The sequence below is a fragment of the Eubalaena glacialis genome, chromosome 3, assembly GCF_028564815.1.
Source record: "Eubalaena glacialis isolate mEubGla1 chromosome 3, mEubGla1.1.hap2.+ XY, whole genome shotgun sequence".
In the NCBI taxonomy this organism is placed as follows: domain Eukaryota; kingdom Metazoa; phylum Chordata; class Mammalia; order Artiodactyla; family Balaenidae; genus Eubalaena; species Eubalaena glacialis.
In genome coordinates this window covers 187,494,372-187,512,004 of record NC_083718.1, presented here as the reverse complement: position 1 = coordinate 187,512,004, position 17,633 = coordinate 187,494,372, and the positions used below count along the sequence as shown (strand labels likewise).

General features: G+C 40.0%; 1 protein-coding gene across 3 annotated transcripts in view; it reads left to right on the top strand.

The window, feature by feature from the left end:
* Positions 1–17,633, top strand: part of UBE4B (ubiquitination factor E4B) — a 110,364-nt gene that overhangs the window by 28,710 nt on the left and 64,021 nt on the right. For all 3 annotated transcript variants that reach the window (XM_061184999.1, XM_061184998.1, XM_061184997.1), the window contains 4 exons: positions 1,211–1,397; positions 8,634–8,769; positions 15,236–15,323; positions 16,383–16,527. In XM_061184999.1, the coding sequence (XP_061040982.1) occupies positions 1,211–1,397; positions 8,634–8,769; positions 15,236–15,323; positions 16,383–16,527 (556 nt within the window). The remainder of the gene's footprint in view (positions 1–1,210; positions 1,398–8,633; positions 8,770–15,235; positions 15,324–16,382; positions 16,528–17,633) is intronic.

Below are 17,633 nucleotides of genomic sequence, written 5' to 3'. Positions count from 1 at the left end.
CCAACTTTTACTTATAACTACAATTTAATTTCATGTTCAACAAAACACAGACAGTGAAAAGACAACTTTGTGTAGATCTAATCACAGCAGTAAATAATTTATACAAGTTTTTTTTTGTGACCAAACAACTTCAGGATTTTGTATAAGTTAATTGATAGATGTATTTACAGCAGGGGGACAGGGAGGGGCTTCTGAACTTTGGGGTCAAGAATCAGGATGTTCTTGTTGTCTGAACGATAGAAGGAGCAGATTTCCAACAATGTTAGAATGACAGATAGATTCTTCGTTCAGACGAAGTCCGTCCCAGTTAGCATTTGTCGTAATTTAACTTTTTCATCTAACTTATTCATAATGGAAAGAGTGTGAGCAGCCTAGTTGGTTTGCTTCTTTGATGCCTACTTAGAGCCAGAAGCCTTATCATAATTGTTACGTATGCCCACTGCCTGGGAGGGCAGGTGCTCAGAGTTTATTGCCTGGTTATGAATTAATGGCTGTCAAAATGTAGGGAAAACATTTCTGTGATCCACTGGGATTTTGTGGTACATATTTGTGATCACTTGATAACTCTGAGATGTCATTATAAGGAAGAAGTTGTTGATTATATCTTTATTGAAATTAAGTAAGAAAAATCTTATCATTTTGTTCTTGAAAGTGAGAGTAAAATTTGTCCTAGTATAACTTTTGTTACTTTCACTGTTTTAGTGACTTAGGTTTATTTCATATCCTACCTACTTAATATGGCCAAATTTATCTAGTTTTATTACAGTAACAACAAGCTTTAGTGTGTTTAAAAGTGTTGTATGCTTATTATAAATTCACAGTGTCACTCAAGAAGATTCAATAAACAGAGGTGGTAAGGTGATTAAGATGCAGGTTTTAGGGACTTCCCTGCTGGTCCAGTGGTTAGGACTCCGAGCTCTCACTGCCGAGGGCCTGGGTTCAGTCCCTGATCAGGGAACTAAGATCCCACAAGCTGTGTGGTGCGGCCAAAAAAAAAAAAAAAAAGATTCAGTTTCTAAAATGTGAGGTGGTAGCTTATGAAAATACTGGTACACAGAGTTATCACTTGTCTCAAATGAGTACTTTTTTCTCAAGGCATATTTAGTTGTTCAGCTCTAGTATGCTTATTGATAACGTTAATGTTGTTATTCTTTGGCAGAATTGTGTTTCTGCTGTTTAGTTATCAAATGCCCTTTTGCTCTCATTGTAGATCCGACGGAGGCGCCTTGCACGACTTGCTGGTGGACAGACCTCCCAGCCAGCCACCCCGCTCACCTCTCCCCAGAGGGAGAACCCTCCGGGGCCTCCTATAGCAGCATCAGCCCCAGGCCCGTCCCAGAGTCTTGGTCTCAATGTCCACAACATGACCCCAGCTACCTCCCCCATAGGTGCATCAGGTAAGCCTTACCTTCACACCTGGGACACATTTATAGTTCCCACAACTGTAAGCTTGCTATTACGCTTGCAGTTGTGACGTTTCCACAACAACATACAATGAATTGAACAACAGGATAAAATGAATTGAACAATTGCTGAATTGAACAGCAACTTTTTAAAATCCTGCAAGCAGTAAAGATTAAGATCATTAGGGTGTGTTTTGTTAATGTCTGTTCATTTTGATAGTGATCTGTTGAAGCTACTTGTTTTCCTTTCTATGACTTTCATCTTTTTTTTCCAACAGGGTCAGGTCTTTATCTCTGATGGCAAGGAGATTAAGACTAAATTTGGTTCTGCTGATTTCATGAGTTTGGTTGATGCTTTTTTTTTTAAGATAAAATAATCTGAAAATGCAAGATTGAACTAATGGTCAAAATGACAAGCCTCTGATTATGGATTTCCTCATCTTCATTCTGCATTGCCATAGAACTCTCTAAAATTTCAGGGTATAAAAGTTCACCTGATGTGATGTTTTCTATCTGTCTCATTGACAATTGTTTAACTATCGTAAAGGTTTATTTCTTTATAGTTAATGAGCTCATAGTTGATATCCAGGACTATCTTTGGTGGGAAATGCTGATATTGACTCATACTGTATGTTTGAAAATATCTGTCTTTTCACTAAGTGAACTTTTCTGTCAAACATAATCATTATTACCATTATAATTATTTTAATAATTAAGATCTTAATTAGGGAAAAGCAGATGCTAAGAGACCTGCATTGATCATCATATCACCTAATAATGAAATATATGATTGTCAGCTCTGCAGTCATTTTTTTTTTTTTTTTTTTTTTTTTTTATGTATTTATTTATTTATTTATCGCTGTGTTGGATCTTCGTTTCTGTGCGAGGGCTTTCTCTAGTTGTGGCAAGTGGGGGCCACTCTTCATCGCAGTGCGCGGGCCTCTCACTATCGCGGCCTCTCTTGTTGCAGAGCACAGGCTCCAGACGCGCAGGCTCAGTAATTGTGGCTCACGGGCCCATTTGCTCCGCGGCATGTGGGATCTTCCCGGACCAGGGCACGAACCCGTGTCCCCTGCATTGGCAGGCAGATTCTCAACCACTGCACCACCAGGGAAGCCCTGCAGTCATTTAATGCACTCTCCCTTTGTCACCTCGGAATAATCTGTCTTCATGGTCTAGGATAACTTGTCAATTTAAAGTATCTGCAGAGTTTCTGTTACTGTAGCTCTTGTTAGGCATCATTGTAGGCTTGTCCCCATGCAAATATAAATGCGTCTACATAAATCTGTTAATTATAAAAGTGAGAGAGGTTCAGGCCAAAACACCAGTTAGTAGTAAACTATGCCTGTGCCTGAAATGTTCGCTGTGTACACTGCTTGGAGAAGGCATGATGGTCTTCTAACAGGAGATGGGTTCAGGATTCCAATTGTGTTTTCTTCTTTTCCTTGGAAGCTGTGCTACCAACGGTGCTGCTTGTCTCACCACGATCAGACCCCACCCGGAATGCTGGAAATTGTCCAGGGAAGAGCTAGTGGCATGGGGAGGGGCTTAAAATTTCACTGCATCAGCAAAGGTCAGGCAGGAGACCCAGAACTCTGCCTGCTCCTGGCAAGGTCCTCCACACTCCCAGCCACAGCACGGCGTCTCTTTGGGACCACCAGGAATAATCTCGGCATGCCCCTTATCCCCGCTCATGTCAGCCACCTGGTCTCCCACATCCTCATCCCTCATCTCACAGGCTCTAATCATTACATGGTGTGTTACATGTACCTTTCCCACCCCACCTCCCCACCTCCTCAAATTCTGAAATCCTCCTGCTCTGTCACCAGCAGAATTCTGCTCTGTGAACATCCCTTCCCCTTGGGGCTCTCGCTGGATTTGTGCTCTTCCTCTGTCACGTTCTCATTTCTTCTTCTAGACCATTCTTCCTCCACCCTAAAAACACATCGGTTTCAATCTTGTGTCACCAAACGGTATTCCCCACTCCTCTAGCTTGTTGTGGCTTATCCTCTGACCCGCGACCCACAGTTCTGTCCACTGTCTGTCTCTCCAATACCATTTCTGTCTTAATTCATGATGATGTCAGTAGCCACATGGATGACGCTTCCAGCACTCCGACCTCTCCGTTTCTTGAGCTCCTCTCCTTCAGCGACCTTTTCTTCCACCTGACTCCACCCCCTCACTGCCATGGTCAGACTCTAGATCTTTCAGTCTCAGTGATTTTCTGATCACCACCTTCAGCTTTCTAGCTCACCCCTCTGTGCCCAAGTCCTGAGGGTTCCCTCGGGGCTACAGTCCATTGACCCATCACTTTCTTTGCTTTTTCCTCCGCTCGTATTCTCACTTCCCTCCCTCACCCTGTGGAAATTCCATCGTCAGTCACTACTGTCACTCCCTCTCTGGCCTCTCTCTCGCTTTGTCTTACTCGGTTAAACCATGATCCTCGTTTTAAATCCCATTCCCCTCCTATTCTTGGTCTCTTGCTGTGGAATAAGGCTAGAGAAAAACCATACTAGCTGTCTCATCTCAGACTCATGATCAAAAACTCAAGTGGACCCTTAATACGAGCAGGTAGTTATACCGTATTTCCTGGTTCACTCTCCCACAGTCTATTTCATACCTTCTCTTCCACTCTGTGACACCTCATTCTCCATGTACACTCTCAGCTGGTGGCCTGCCTGCCTATTTCGTGGAGAAAACAGATGCAGGCAGAAGGGAACTTACCTCCTTAAGCTTCGATCATGCCTCCACCCACCTACTCGAATGTGTGACCAGTTCTTGTTAGGCTTGAACTGTCCCTGCCCTAACTGCAGGCTGCACCGCGGGTCCCACCTCCTCTCACCTACCCAGAGCCGTTGCTCCAGCAGTGCCTGTCTCTCTCCTGCTTCATCTGGTTTTCCATCTCAAGTGGAAACCTTTTATTTTTTCTTTTAACAGCCATTGTACATGCTGTTCCTTCTCCCCTCTTGGGAGTAAATAAAAAGGAACTCTCTCGATCTCATATACCCTGCCGGCTTCCACCCCACATCTCTGCACCCCTTCACAACAGAACTTCTGGAAAGAGTTGCCTGTCCTCAGTCTCCTCCTTCTGTCCTTGTACCTCTGCTGAGTCCAATCCCGTCAGGTGAGGCCTCCCGTGGTCTGCTCTGAGTCACTGTCTGATCTGACTTGTCAGCCCCATTCGACGTGGCTTTGGCCTTATTCTCCTTGAAGTGCTTTCTCCGTTCGGCTCCAGAGCATCACACTCCTGGTGTTCATCCTGTCTCCATCTGTTCCTTCTTAGCTCTTCGTATGAGTCTTTTTCGTTTCCCTGGCTTCGAAGTGTCAGGGTTCCAGGACTCAATTAACCTCTTGTCCTCTCCATCTATACCTATTCTCTTACTGATTTTATCCAGCTTCCTGGGTTTAATTAATATTTCTAATCTGATGATGCCTAAGTTTATATCTCCAGCTCAGACCTGTTCTTTGAACCTCAGACTCATACATCATCTAATACACATCTCACAGGTAACACGTCCAAAATCGAGTTCCTGATATTTCCTTACATCTTATCTTTTCCTAGGACCCCTTCTCAATAAATGACAACATTCTCTCTTCTTTTTACCTCATATTCTAGATCGGGGGCCAGATAGTAAATATTTTTGGCTCTGCAGGCTGTGCAGTCTCTGTCACAAATATTCTTCTCTGCCCCGTAGCACAGAAGCAGCCATAGGTAATACGTAAACTAATGATCATTGCTGTGTTCCAATAAAACTCTATTTACAAAAATAGGTAAGTGTGGCCTGTGGACTGAAGCTTGCCGACCCCAGCTCGAGGTCTATCGGCAAAATTTAGAACCAGACCCCATTCTCACCATCACTTCTCATCTCACCACCTCTCCAGGTTCAAGGCACTAGCATATCTTGCCTGGATTCCTGGAATGGGCTCCAGACTGGTCCCTCCATGCCTACCCTTGCTTCACCTCAGTCTGTTCTCAGTGTAGAGCCATACTGGATCACACTAAAGCATAAGTACAGCATTGTGTGACAGCAGCGTTATTTTTTACAGCAAGCAGGATAGTTACCGTCACAAACCAACAGACTCGGGCGACCCTGAATGGTTAGCTCTTGGCAGCGCCCCTCTATGCTGTTAAGTCCCGATTATGTTTCTCATATAATCATCATTATTCATCATCGTAAATAGGTAGATGTTATTAGCCATGCTCTTGGCAGGTTGGAGAAACAGATTTTCAGGGATCTATTAAATAAACAAGTTTAAACAAAACAAAATAGAAAACGAACCCCTCGTAAGACAGGTCACATCATTTTCTGTTGGCTCCCGGCCTCGCTCCGAATGAAAGAGTCCTCACCTCGGCCCGGGGCCACATGTGACCTGGCCCTGCTCCGGCCCTGCCCTCCTCCCTCACTGCCCTTCTTGCTCCCTCTGCCCCAGCCATACTGGCTTCTCCTCTGTTCCTGGAACATGCCAGGCATGGTACCTAGTGGGGGCCTTTGTAGTTGCTATTTCTTCGCCCAGAATGCTCCTACCCTAAAATCCACATGGCTTTTTCGTTCAGCTCTTCAGTTGTTTATCCAAGTGTCACTTTCTCAAAAAGGCCTTCTCTGGCCGCCTTGTCTAAAAGTGCAACCTCTAACCCGTGTCCTCTGCATTGGCAGGTGAATTCTTAACCACTTGGCCACCAGGGGAGTCCCCAAAGTGATATTTTGTACTGTTGTTTTGATTTGATTTTAGTTACAGTATTTAATTTATATCGATTCTAGATAAAGTCAAAGAGACCCTCCGTTTTTTTAAGTTTAAGAAAGAAGTGGGGGGCTTCCCTGGTGACACAGTGGCTGGGAGTCTGCCTGCCAATGCAGGGGACATGGGTTCGAGCCCTGGTCCGGGAAGATCCCACATGCCGTGGAGCAACTAAGCCCGTGCGCCACAACTGCTGAGCCTGCGTGCCACAACTGCTGAGGCCCGCACGCCTAGAGCCCACGCTCCACAACGGGAGAAGCCGCTGCAATGAGAGGCCCGCGCACTGCAACGAAGGAGTAGCCCCCGCTCGTTGCAACTAGAGAAAGCCCGCATGCATCAACGAAGACCCAACACAGCCAAATAAATAAATAAAAAGAAAGAAGTGGGGTCCCTCCTAGATTCTAGATGGTGTGTAGAGATTGGGGAACACTGGTAGACATAATAAATTCTGGGGAGAATTGCCCCACTTGAGCCTTGTGAAGATCATATGGAGGGTTGAGGAAAAAAAGAATTCAGATGATATTCTTGCTGTCTTATAAAAATATTGCAAATACAGTATATTATACTATATGATATACTCTGGTACTCTATTACTATAGGGTTATTGTATACATAGTATAGCATAGCACTCTATGTTACAAGTATAGTTACTTAACTTATTGTAATTATCAATTTAATTTTAGAACTGGTTTTTATAAGGTGGAGATTTAAAAGCTGCTTAATTGATATCCCATAAAAATTGTTGAACTTTATAATTTTATTAAAAAGTTGTCCGTCCTTTCAGTGTGGTAGGTAAAATGATATTCTCTTCAGGACATTGTTGATGCTCTGTTATTTACTCCTTCAATAAGTATTTATTGAGGACTTATTTTGGGTTACACTGGAATTAATGATTTAAAGTTTTACTGTCTTCTCTAAGCTTATTTCAAAATTCTCACTACTACATCAAAATTCTCAGATGCTTTTGGTATTTTACTTGACTCTACTTATGAATAGTAAAAATTTAGTTTCTCTTTCCCTCCTGAGTCCTGCAAAAGTTTTAATAAACAGGTCTGGGACTTCCCTGGTGGTGCAGTGGTTAAGAATCCGCCTACCAATGCTAGGGTCACAGGTTCGATCCCTGGTCCGGGAAGATCCCACATGCCGCGGAGCAACTAAGCCCGTGTGCCACAACTACTGAGCCTGCTCTCTAGAGCCAGCGAGCCACAACTACGGATCCCGCGCCACAACTACTGAAGCCCGTGTGCCCTAGAACTCGCACACTGCAACTACTAAGCCTGCGTGCTGCAACTACTGAAGCCCACACACTCTAGGGCCCGTGCTCTGCAACAAGAGAAGCCACAGCAATGAGGAGCCCACGCACCGCAACGAAGAGTAGCCCCCGCTCGCAGCAACTAGAGAAAGCCCGCACGCAGCAACAAAGACCCAACACAGCCAAAAAAAATTAAAAATTAAAAAAACAAACAAACAAACAAAAAAACAGGTCCATGTTAAAACCTGCTGTCAGGCATGGATAAAGTCTTCAACGAAGAGAGAATTGAAAGGGTGGCAAGTGGACTTTCTTGGGATGCTGGGAGGGTTAAAGTTTCATCCACTTGATAGTTGTTTCAGCTACAAGTGATAACTCAAGTTGTTTTGTTTTGCTTTTTAAAATATATGAGCCATTTTCCTTTCAGCAACATAGGTATATATTTTTTAAGTACTTGAAAATGCCTGGGTAAACTTTTTTTTTTTTTTTTGGTAGAAAGATATTCATAGAGTTAAAGTAATTTTTAAAATTCCGTGAAAAAGATGGTTTTGAAGACATTACTGGAAACACTGTGTTCCTGTGTGCCTGGCGGTGGTTCACTACACTGTGGGCTCTGTGAGGGCAAGGATGATGTCAGGATTTTTGTTTTCCCCAAACTATCACAAGATAAGATCTTCAGTTAATAAATGGATTGATCTGTATTTAAGGTCATGGCTTAGATGGATCTATTTGACATCTTATTATGAAAATTTTAAGCATACAGCGAAGTAGAAAGAATTTTGCAGTGAATGCTTATATACCCATCACCTAGATTCTACCATTAACATTTTACTGTATTTGTTTTATCACACATCTCTCCATCTATCTGTCTCTCTATCCATTCACTAAGGTATCTTATTTTTGGTACATTTCAAGGATATTTCTGGACTGTCTTAGAAGCTGATTTGTACTCAGGGACCATAGTTTGAATTAGTGAAAGAGAAGGTGATGAGTTAGTTTTAGGTATCAGACGTAGCTCTGTAACTGACCTCATGTGATACCTGTTGATAAATTATGATTTCTTGCTAACATTCCTATGATTTTAATGTTCCTTCAACCTTCAGTGTAATATTCTGATAGAAATTCCTCAGTTGCCAACTGTCATGATTGTGTGAATGCCGATTCTGTGTGTTTACTGTTGCCGTTACAAATAGCTTTGACGATATCTCACATGAGACTTCACCTTGCATGTCTCTTCTGGTTAGGAGTAGCCCATCGAAGCCAGAGCAGTGAAGGAGTCAGTTCTCTCAGCAGCTCGCCCTCCAATAGCCTTGAAACACAATCTCAGTCTCTCTCACGTTCCCAGAGCATGGATATCGATGGAGTCTCTTGTGAAAAAAGGTAAAGTAAGCCAGTTTTCCAGTAAGCTGCTTTGTTGATGGAAAGGGAAAGATCCATTCATTTTAATCTCTAGTCCAGTGGTCTCAAATGCCAGCCCAGAGATCCATGCCAGTCCTTAGCAAATCAGAGCTAAATATGGTAAATTGAAAGGTCTTTGTTTTATTCTGAAATGTTCTGTATACCTTTTTTTATTTTTGGTGTTGGAATGTCTTTTATGAAATAATGGTATAGGTGGTAAAAAAATATTTTTTTTAGTGTCTTTATTTTGTAAATGCAAAGTTGGCAAGCGTAGGTCAGCCCCTAAAAATTTCTGCAAAGATTTGCTGCTTGGTGAAATTTTAAAAGTTTGGAAGGGTATAGGCAGGTAAGCCCCATATTCTCGGAGCTCCCTGAAGATCAGGGTGTCTTGGAACAGAGCATTCCGGTGTTGCAGGTGTACTGTGATTGGATAACAGAGTCGCTGAAGGGTTGATTACTCCTTGGGCAGCCAGACCTCCAGGGCCTGGCTGCTTTGCCCTTAAGCAGCTCCCTCTGTTTATGTCAGTGGGCCAGACAGATACCATTGTCTGTGTGTGTTAGGATACTGGGGTGTCGTGCACTTGGTGGGTTGGGGTGAGGAGCCAGGTCAGAGATTACCCCGCATTAGGCAAGAATTCAGAAAGGACTACACTCCCAGGAAGAAGATCAAGTAGAAAAAAATCAACCCCATAGCGTAAAAACAATTGTGTTCTTACTACCTTTGCTCTGAGTGGATGAATTTTTAAAAATCAAGTCAACTCTGCAATTTCTTGGCCAGTGGGTAACTTTCACATGGGTTTAGAACCTAAATTTACACTATTGTGGTAGTCTGAAAAACCTCAGGCTAAGACTGTCATATGCAATGGACTCTTTAGTGTCTTTAGGCATCTAGCAGATATAAACATAAATCATCCAAGTCTTAGAGAATGTCCTTAGAAAAATTTCCAAGAAATATGAACTCATGGTCAAAAATTAAAGCACGCTAGAAAAAAGCCACCATGAGTAAGAGTATGTAGAATCAATAAAAACAGAATTATTCACCTAGAGGTTTTTGGGTTTTGGAATTATCAAATACAGAATGTAAAATTCGTATGTTTAAATAAATTTAAAAGGGTATTGAAGACATGAATAAGGTGTAAATAACTATAAAAACAACCAAGCACATTTGAAAAAGAACCAAATAGAATTTCTAGAAATGAAAAGATAATAATAAACAGTGGATTAAAATAACTAAAGAGAAATTAACAAATGGAATGATAGAGCTGAAGAACTTACCCAGAGTGCACCACAAAGAGAAAAAGAACTGAAAAATATGAAGGGTATTTAGAAATACAGAGGACATAGATCCAATATATATTTAATAGAAATGTCAAAAGGAGAGAATAGGCAGACTGGGAGATTCCCCACCCCTCTCCTTATTCCATGTTTTTTCGTCTGCTGGTTTGGAAGCCATTATCAAAAAGATAAATGGCTGAGGATTTTTCTGGAGTTGATAAATGTTATGAATCCTCAGATTCAGGAAGCCCAACAACTCACGAGCAGATTAAACAAAGAGAAATTCATATCTAGACATTTTATAGTAAAATTGCAGAACACCAAAGACAAAGATGTTTAAAGCAGCCAGAGAGAAATGAGAGATTATCTACAAAAGAACAATAGTTAGATAGATGTCTCAGTGATGGAGGCCAGAGGATGGTGGAAATAGCGTTAAGTGCTGAGAGAAAGTAACTGTCAGCTGGGAATTATGTGCCCTTGTGGAACTATCTTTTAAGAGCAGGGGTGAAATAAGGACATTTATAGATTTAAAAAACAAACTCGAACAACCTGATAGTCTGCCACCAGAAGACCCCAACTTTTAACAGATGCAGTTTAAGACAAAGGAAAATGATCTCAGGACTATAATGTCTGAGATGCAAGAAGGAAAGATGAGTCAAGAAAATATTAAATATTTGGTAACCCTAAACACTGATGGTGTAAGACAGTAATAACAGTTTATGAAATAGTATAGGGGGAGAGAAGTAAATCATCAGGTAGATCTAACATACTGAACAGCAACAGCAGGTAAGCCAGAAGGGGAGTGATTGTATACTTGGGAGAGGGGTAAAGATAGTGGCCAACTTTTAGATTTTGAGTTAAGAATACTTGATAAAGTTTCAAGGGTAACCACTGAAAGAATAGAAAGAGTTTATTTTCAAACCAGCAAAGGGAAAATATGGAATTGGGGTGGGTAGGGAGGGGATTTAAGTCAATTCAAAGAAAGGGAAGAAAGAAACACATTTTAAAAAAGAGGCAAACAGCACAAAATAAGATGGTTAAAAGAAATGAAAATATGTCAGTAATCACAGTAAATCACAGTGAAACGTCAGGTTGGATTAAAAACAAAATAGAACACAGCTTTATTCTTGTTTACTGAAGGCATACCTGAAACATTAGGTTAGAGAAAGTTTGAAAATAAAAGAAAGGGAAAAAATAGACAGGGCAAATACTAAACAAAAGAAAATGGGGAAAGTATATTAATAAATTAGACTTTGTCACAAAGTATTACTAGAAATAAGCACTGTACAGTGATAAGTGTTTAGTTTACCAGTAGGATATAACAGTTTCCAAAGTATATGCACTTAGTAATATAATAGCAACATGAAATAAGGCAAACCTTGATAGAACTAGAGGAAATTGACACAGACATAATCATAATGGGAGGTTTTTAACATGTCTTCTTCAGCCATCAATAGAGCAAAGAGAATAAACATCAGTAAGCATATGGACAAATTAAACAACACAGCTAACAAGTTTGATCTAATTGAAAGATACAGAACTTTGCACTCTGCAGTTGGAGAATACACATTCTTTTCTAATAATACCCATTGACCCAAAGGTTTCAGGAGTCAGAATCATACAGATCATGTTTTCTGACATTAGCTTAGATAATTATATAAGGTAAAAAAATCTTTTAAAAACCCATCATGAATTTGGAAATTTTAAAAACAGATCATGCTTCTAAATACAAGTCAAAGAAGAAATCATAATGGAAATTTGGTATCTAGAACTGAACAATAACAAATATTACATATCATTTGTGTGTTGCAGCTAATGTGCTTCTTAAAGAGAATATAAAGCTATATATAATAAAAATGAAAAATGGAAAAAGAATATAAATAAATATTGGGAATAAAACCCCTTTTCTTGGAATACTTTTCCTCTGGATATGTGCATGGCTAACCTCCTTCATATTTTTGCCCAGATAGCATTTCAGTGAGGTCACCCCATTTAAAGGGGGAAAGCCCTGCCCTCTCAATTGCCTTTTCCCTGCTCTTTTTTCTTTAATTTTTCCATAGCATTTATCATATACTATATGCTTTGTTTATTGTTTATTATCTTTCTCCCTTTAACTAGAATGGAAGCTCCATGATGCAGGAATTTTTTTGTCTCTTTGTTTGTTGGCATCTCAGACACCTGGAACAATGCCTGCATAGAGTGGGCACTCAGTAATGCTTGTTACTGAAAAAGAGAATTCTGTGAAAAATGTAAATATGCAGGATGCACATAAATTTGAAAATTTGGATGAAAATCAAATTCCTAGAAAAACACATTCTCCCAAAATTGACTCAAGAAAAAAGAGAGAACCTGAATAATCAAAAAAACGTGAAATAAATTGAATCAGTATTTTAAAATTTTCCAAAGAAAGCACGTTTCTCATATGATTTTATAGGTAATTCCAGCATTCCAACTTTACACACATTTTTCAGGTAATTTTTAAACTTACCAAATCAGTTTACGAGGCTCATATGACCTTAATGTACAAAACCAGACAAGAATAATGTAAAAGAAGAAAATTAATTACATGGTAATCATACTTATGAACATATTTGCAAAAGTCTGAAGATATTGGCAAATCAAATACTGCAACACATAAAAAGAAGACAAAACATCTATCGGGCTAGATGCCAGGATAGCAGTTACTGTGGGCTAGCGTAGTAGTGATTGAAAGGGTCATGAGGGGGGACTTTTGGGGTGCTGGTAATGTTCTGTTGCTTGATCTGGGTGCCGGTTACATTAGTATGATTCCTTTGTGAAACTGTTCAGCCAAACACATCATGTATGCACATTTCTGTATATTTCAACTAAAAGATTAGTTAAAAAAAGATAATATAACATGACCAACTTGGGTTTATCTTAAGAATGCAAAGGTGCTTTAACATTAGAGAATCTATAAATATTATTCACCACATTATATATTAAATAGAAAAGCCATATAATCTTGGAAGTTGCAAAGGTTTGATACAATTCGACATTGATTCATGGTAAAAATCTTATTAGCAAACAGGAGACAGAAAGTTGCATCCTTAAATTGTAGGGCAGAGACAGAGTTCACCAAATATTCCACAGGCTCCCCTGCATTTCCAGTCTCCTTTACCATTAGATTGGGGCCAATTAACTAGTTCTGTCCAGTAGACTTGTGAATGGAAGTGACATGTATCACTTTTAGGTGAAGGCAGTTGAGCCGATGTTCCTCCTCCATCCCTCTCTTCTCTTGCTCCAGTGACCTTGGAGGCTGTATATTGCAGACGGCGTAGATTAAAGATGGAGTAAGGTTGCTTCACTCATCAAACTTTGCGTAAGCAAGAAACAAACCCTTATAGTGGGAAGCCTCTAAGATTGCAGAGTGTATGTGTTACCACAGCATAGCCTCTTATTCTCACTAATATAAAGGACATCTACCAGAAAACCACAGCAGCTCTCATACTCAGTGGTAAGAAATTAGAAGCATTCTCTTTAAAATCAGGAATAAAAACAAGGATGAATGCTGTTTCTGCTTCTATTCAACATGGGATCCTACCCACTGCAGTAAAGCAAGTTAGGATTGGAGTGAAAGAAACAAAACAGTTATTATTTGGAGATAAAATGATTGCCTTATAAGCCCAGTGTATAAGTAAACAAGTAGCTTATAAGAGGTCTGTGTCTAATGTCAGTTACATTACTATGTACTCGCAACAAATTAGAAAACTTAATTTTTAAAAAGGCCCATTCACAATTTTATTTAAAAATATTTGGTGCCGGGCTTCCCTGGTGGCGCAGTGGTTAAGAATCCGCCTCCCAATGCAAGGGACACGGGTTCGAGCCCTGGTCTGGGAAGATCCCACATGCTGTGGAACAACTAAGCCCGTGTGCCACAACTACTGAGCCTGGGCTTTAGAGCCCGTGAGCCACAACTACTGAAGCAAGCCCGTGTGCCTAAAGCCCATGCTCCGCAACAAGAGAAGCCACCGCAATGAGAAGGCCGCACACCACAACGAAGAGTAGCCCCACCCTTGTCACAACTAGAGAAAGCCCACACGCAGCAGCAAAGACCCAACACAGCCAAAATATATATATATATGTATATATATATAGTGCCTAAGGATAAATTTAGCAAAAGAAGTGAAAGACTTAGGGAGAAAATTATCAAAGTTTATTGAAAGAAGACCTTAAATACTTGGAGAGAGGTACCTTGTCCATGGATAGATCAGTAACATAATGTCGTCTTTTCTTCCCAATTTGATCTCTAGAGTCAGTGAAATTCTAGTCAAAATCCCAACAGGATTTTTAAGGAACCTGTCAAGCTGATTCTTAAGTATGTGTGGAAGAGCAAAGGGCCAAGAATGGCCAAGACTCTCTTGAAGTAGAAGAACAAGGTAGAGGCATTGACCTAGCAGATAGCAAGGTTTATTGTGAAGTCGTAGTAAGTACAGTACAGTGGTATTGGCTCAGGGACAGACAGATTGTCTAATAGAACAGCAATGAGTATCCAGGAGACCCGCACACATATGACAGTTGGACATATGACGTAGGTGATTTCATATTGGTGTTGAAAATGATGGTCTTTTCAATAAATGGTGCTGGGACAGTTATTTAATGTGGGGGAAATAATATATGTACTTCAGATTTTGTAATCAGGCTCTGATTGATTGTATATCATTTAGAAATAGTGTATATAGAAAATCTGCTGTTCATTTTTGTTTTTGAAAGTGAGCCTAAGAAAATAACAACTTGAGGAAAATATTTCCAACAATACTATTATTATTTTTGAAAGTGAGCCTAAGGAAATGACAACTTGGGAAAAATATTTTCAAGAAGAATGATAGAATGTTTATATCCTAATATATGAAGAGCTCTTAAAAATTAATGAGAAAAAAGATGAACCTTTATTATTTTGCTTTCCTGACTGATTTTGATTGATATTTTAAAACTTTTCCCCAGGGAATTCCCTGGCGGTCCCATGGTTAGGACTTGGTGCTTTCAGTGCTGAGGGCCTGGGTTCAATCCCTGGTCGGGGAACTAAGGTCCTTTAAGCCGTGCGGCACGGCCAAAAAAAAAACCCCCAAAAAACAAAAACTTTTCCTCAACCAGCAGCTATGACATTGGGTGGATTTATCAAAGGTAAAAGACTGATTGTGTTTTATACTTAAAGCATGTCCCAGGTGGATGTGGATTCGGGAATTGAAAATATGGAAGTTGATGAAAATGACCGAAGAGAAAAAAGGAGCCTCAGCGATAAGGTTGGTAAGAGATGAAGCCCTTGCTTCTGTTTTTAGTTACAGGTAATATAAATAAGCACTGCTTCATGTCTTGTATCTGTAAAGTCTATGAGAGAATGCCACCCCAAACCAGCAGATCCTATTTAGGTGATTGGGTTTTTTTCTTCTTTTCTTTTTCTTTTTTCAGGAAAAGTGGGTCGCCTTGATCACCCTTATTAATGGAAGTATAACTCAGTCCTTTTATCTGATAAAAATCCTTCAGTTATCTTTGTTTCAGGTCCATGTTTCTAACAGTAAATGTTAGCAATTAATTTAGAGCTAATTTGAATTTTTTCTGTCGGTCTTTAATTGCTTAAGCAAGTAGGTCATCACATCTTTGGTTGTATTCTGAGGGAAATGACTGGGAATTGAAGCAAGAATGTGAGGAAACAGGAGGCTTTTATATTTTGTTATCATCTGAGATTTAGTTCCCTATATTTAGAAAAAGGATTTTTTGGGTTTTTGGTGTGTGTCATGGTGTAGAACTGGTAGAGATAATTGCATCACTTTCTGTTCAGTAAATTATTGGTGTTCGGCAACATTATTAGAAGTTGGACTGTAGCCTCCTAGTGGTGCAGTGCTTTATTTTGTATAGGTTTTGAATGTTTACAAAGTTCTTTCATATATGATACTTTCTGTAATGGAAAGTAGTGAAAAACATTGAATTCTGGAAAAATTTCTAGAGAAAAATTGGTTGTGTACCTAGAATGTCAACCTGGTCTTTTAGCATTCAGAAAAGTAAATAAATGGGATATATGTACATCCTTTATCACTGTCTTCCTTGGCAATTCCTGGTAACAATCCTGCTGTTTTATACTCCCCCCCCATAGACTTGTGTTGTAAGTTTATGAGACCTACATGTTGTAACCTTGAAGTCATAGTAGCAAGTTGATTTTTCCCTAAATCAGTGGGTGAATAGTTTTATGCGTTTCTAAAATACCCTCATTTGTAAATAAATTAAATCAATTAGGTATTTCTATTAAAGTCTAACTCACACCTCCTACTACTTGAAATTAACCCTCAAATCTTCTTCCTCACAAGGAGCCTTCATCAGGTTCTGAAGTGTCTGAAGAACAGGCCTTACAGCTGGTCTGTAAGATCTTCCGTGTCTCCTGGAAGGACCGGGACAGAGATGTCATCTTTCTTTCTTCTCTTTCTGCACAGTTTAAGCAGAACCCAAAAGAAGGTAGGAATCAAGCTCAGCTGTCTTATTTCAGAGCCCTTAATAGAAAACCAGAATGAAAAATCTTTTGTCTTTCCCTCCTATCCACGTTCATTGTCTTGCTTTGCAGTTGTATTTTTGATTACAGGGATACTTCTTGATGAGGACACTGCTGTTTGGCTACTTTCCACTTATCTTATTGATAAATTGTTTTTTTTACTTTTATGATTTCTCTAAAAGAAAACTGTATAAATAAGTTAATGGTCTCTACTGTCTCAGGGTTGAAGTTTTTTCCTTTGCAATAAGAAGGTGCTTAGAGAGAGCATTAGCGCCTCTTATACTCTGGGCAGGAGTATACTGGGTAGTCTCCGGGGATCCTGAGAGAGGCGCTCTGGATGACCTATACCTGCTGTAAGTGCCTCCCGGGTCATATGGAGACAGTGGAGTAAATCTGCTTGATTAAACTGCTTAGCAAGGTAGCACATGTTGATATTTTGCAGTGTTTACAGGATTCTATTTTAAGAGGCTACACTATAAACCACACTTAGCGCAAAGTAATAAAACTCTTAGCAAGATACCAGCATTACAGGGCACACTCACTTTTCTCTACGGCAGTCATTTCGAGAACAGAAGAGGGAGGGGAAGTGTGCCGGAGTGTTTTTCTACGTATCACTAGTATATAACCTCCCTGCTGGCAGGAATTTTTGTCTGTTTTGCTCACTGATGTATTCCCAGTGCCTGCACTTAATAATCCCTCAGTAGATATATTTTAAATGAGTGAATGAACATCAAGGAGATTGCATTTCCTTTTCTCTGCTGCCTGTCTTCCATGACAAACACGCACACATACACACACGCGCACACACACACACACACACACACATGAGTTCTCTGTGTTCCTGGTGGATGGATAGTTTACTTCTGACTTCACTGAGATCTTCTTAACTCTGGTTATAGAGATGAGCTTAGCAACCATGAGTTTCAAAACCCTGCCACTTGTAATTATTGTAACTGTTACGATTCTCAAATCTGTCCAGTACATATATAAGTGGTAATTTTTAATAACAAATCAGATAAGATTTACATGGGCTAGACATTTTATTTATTTAGTAATATTTAAAATATATCTA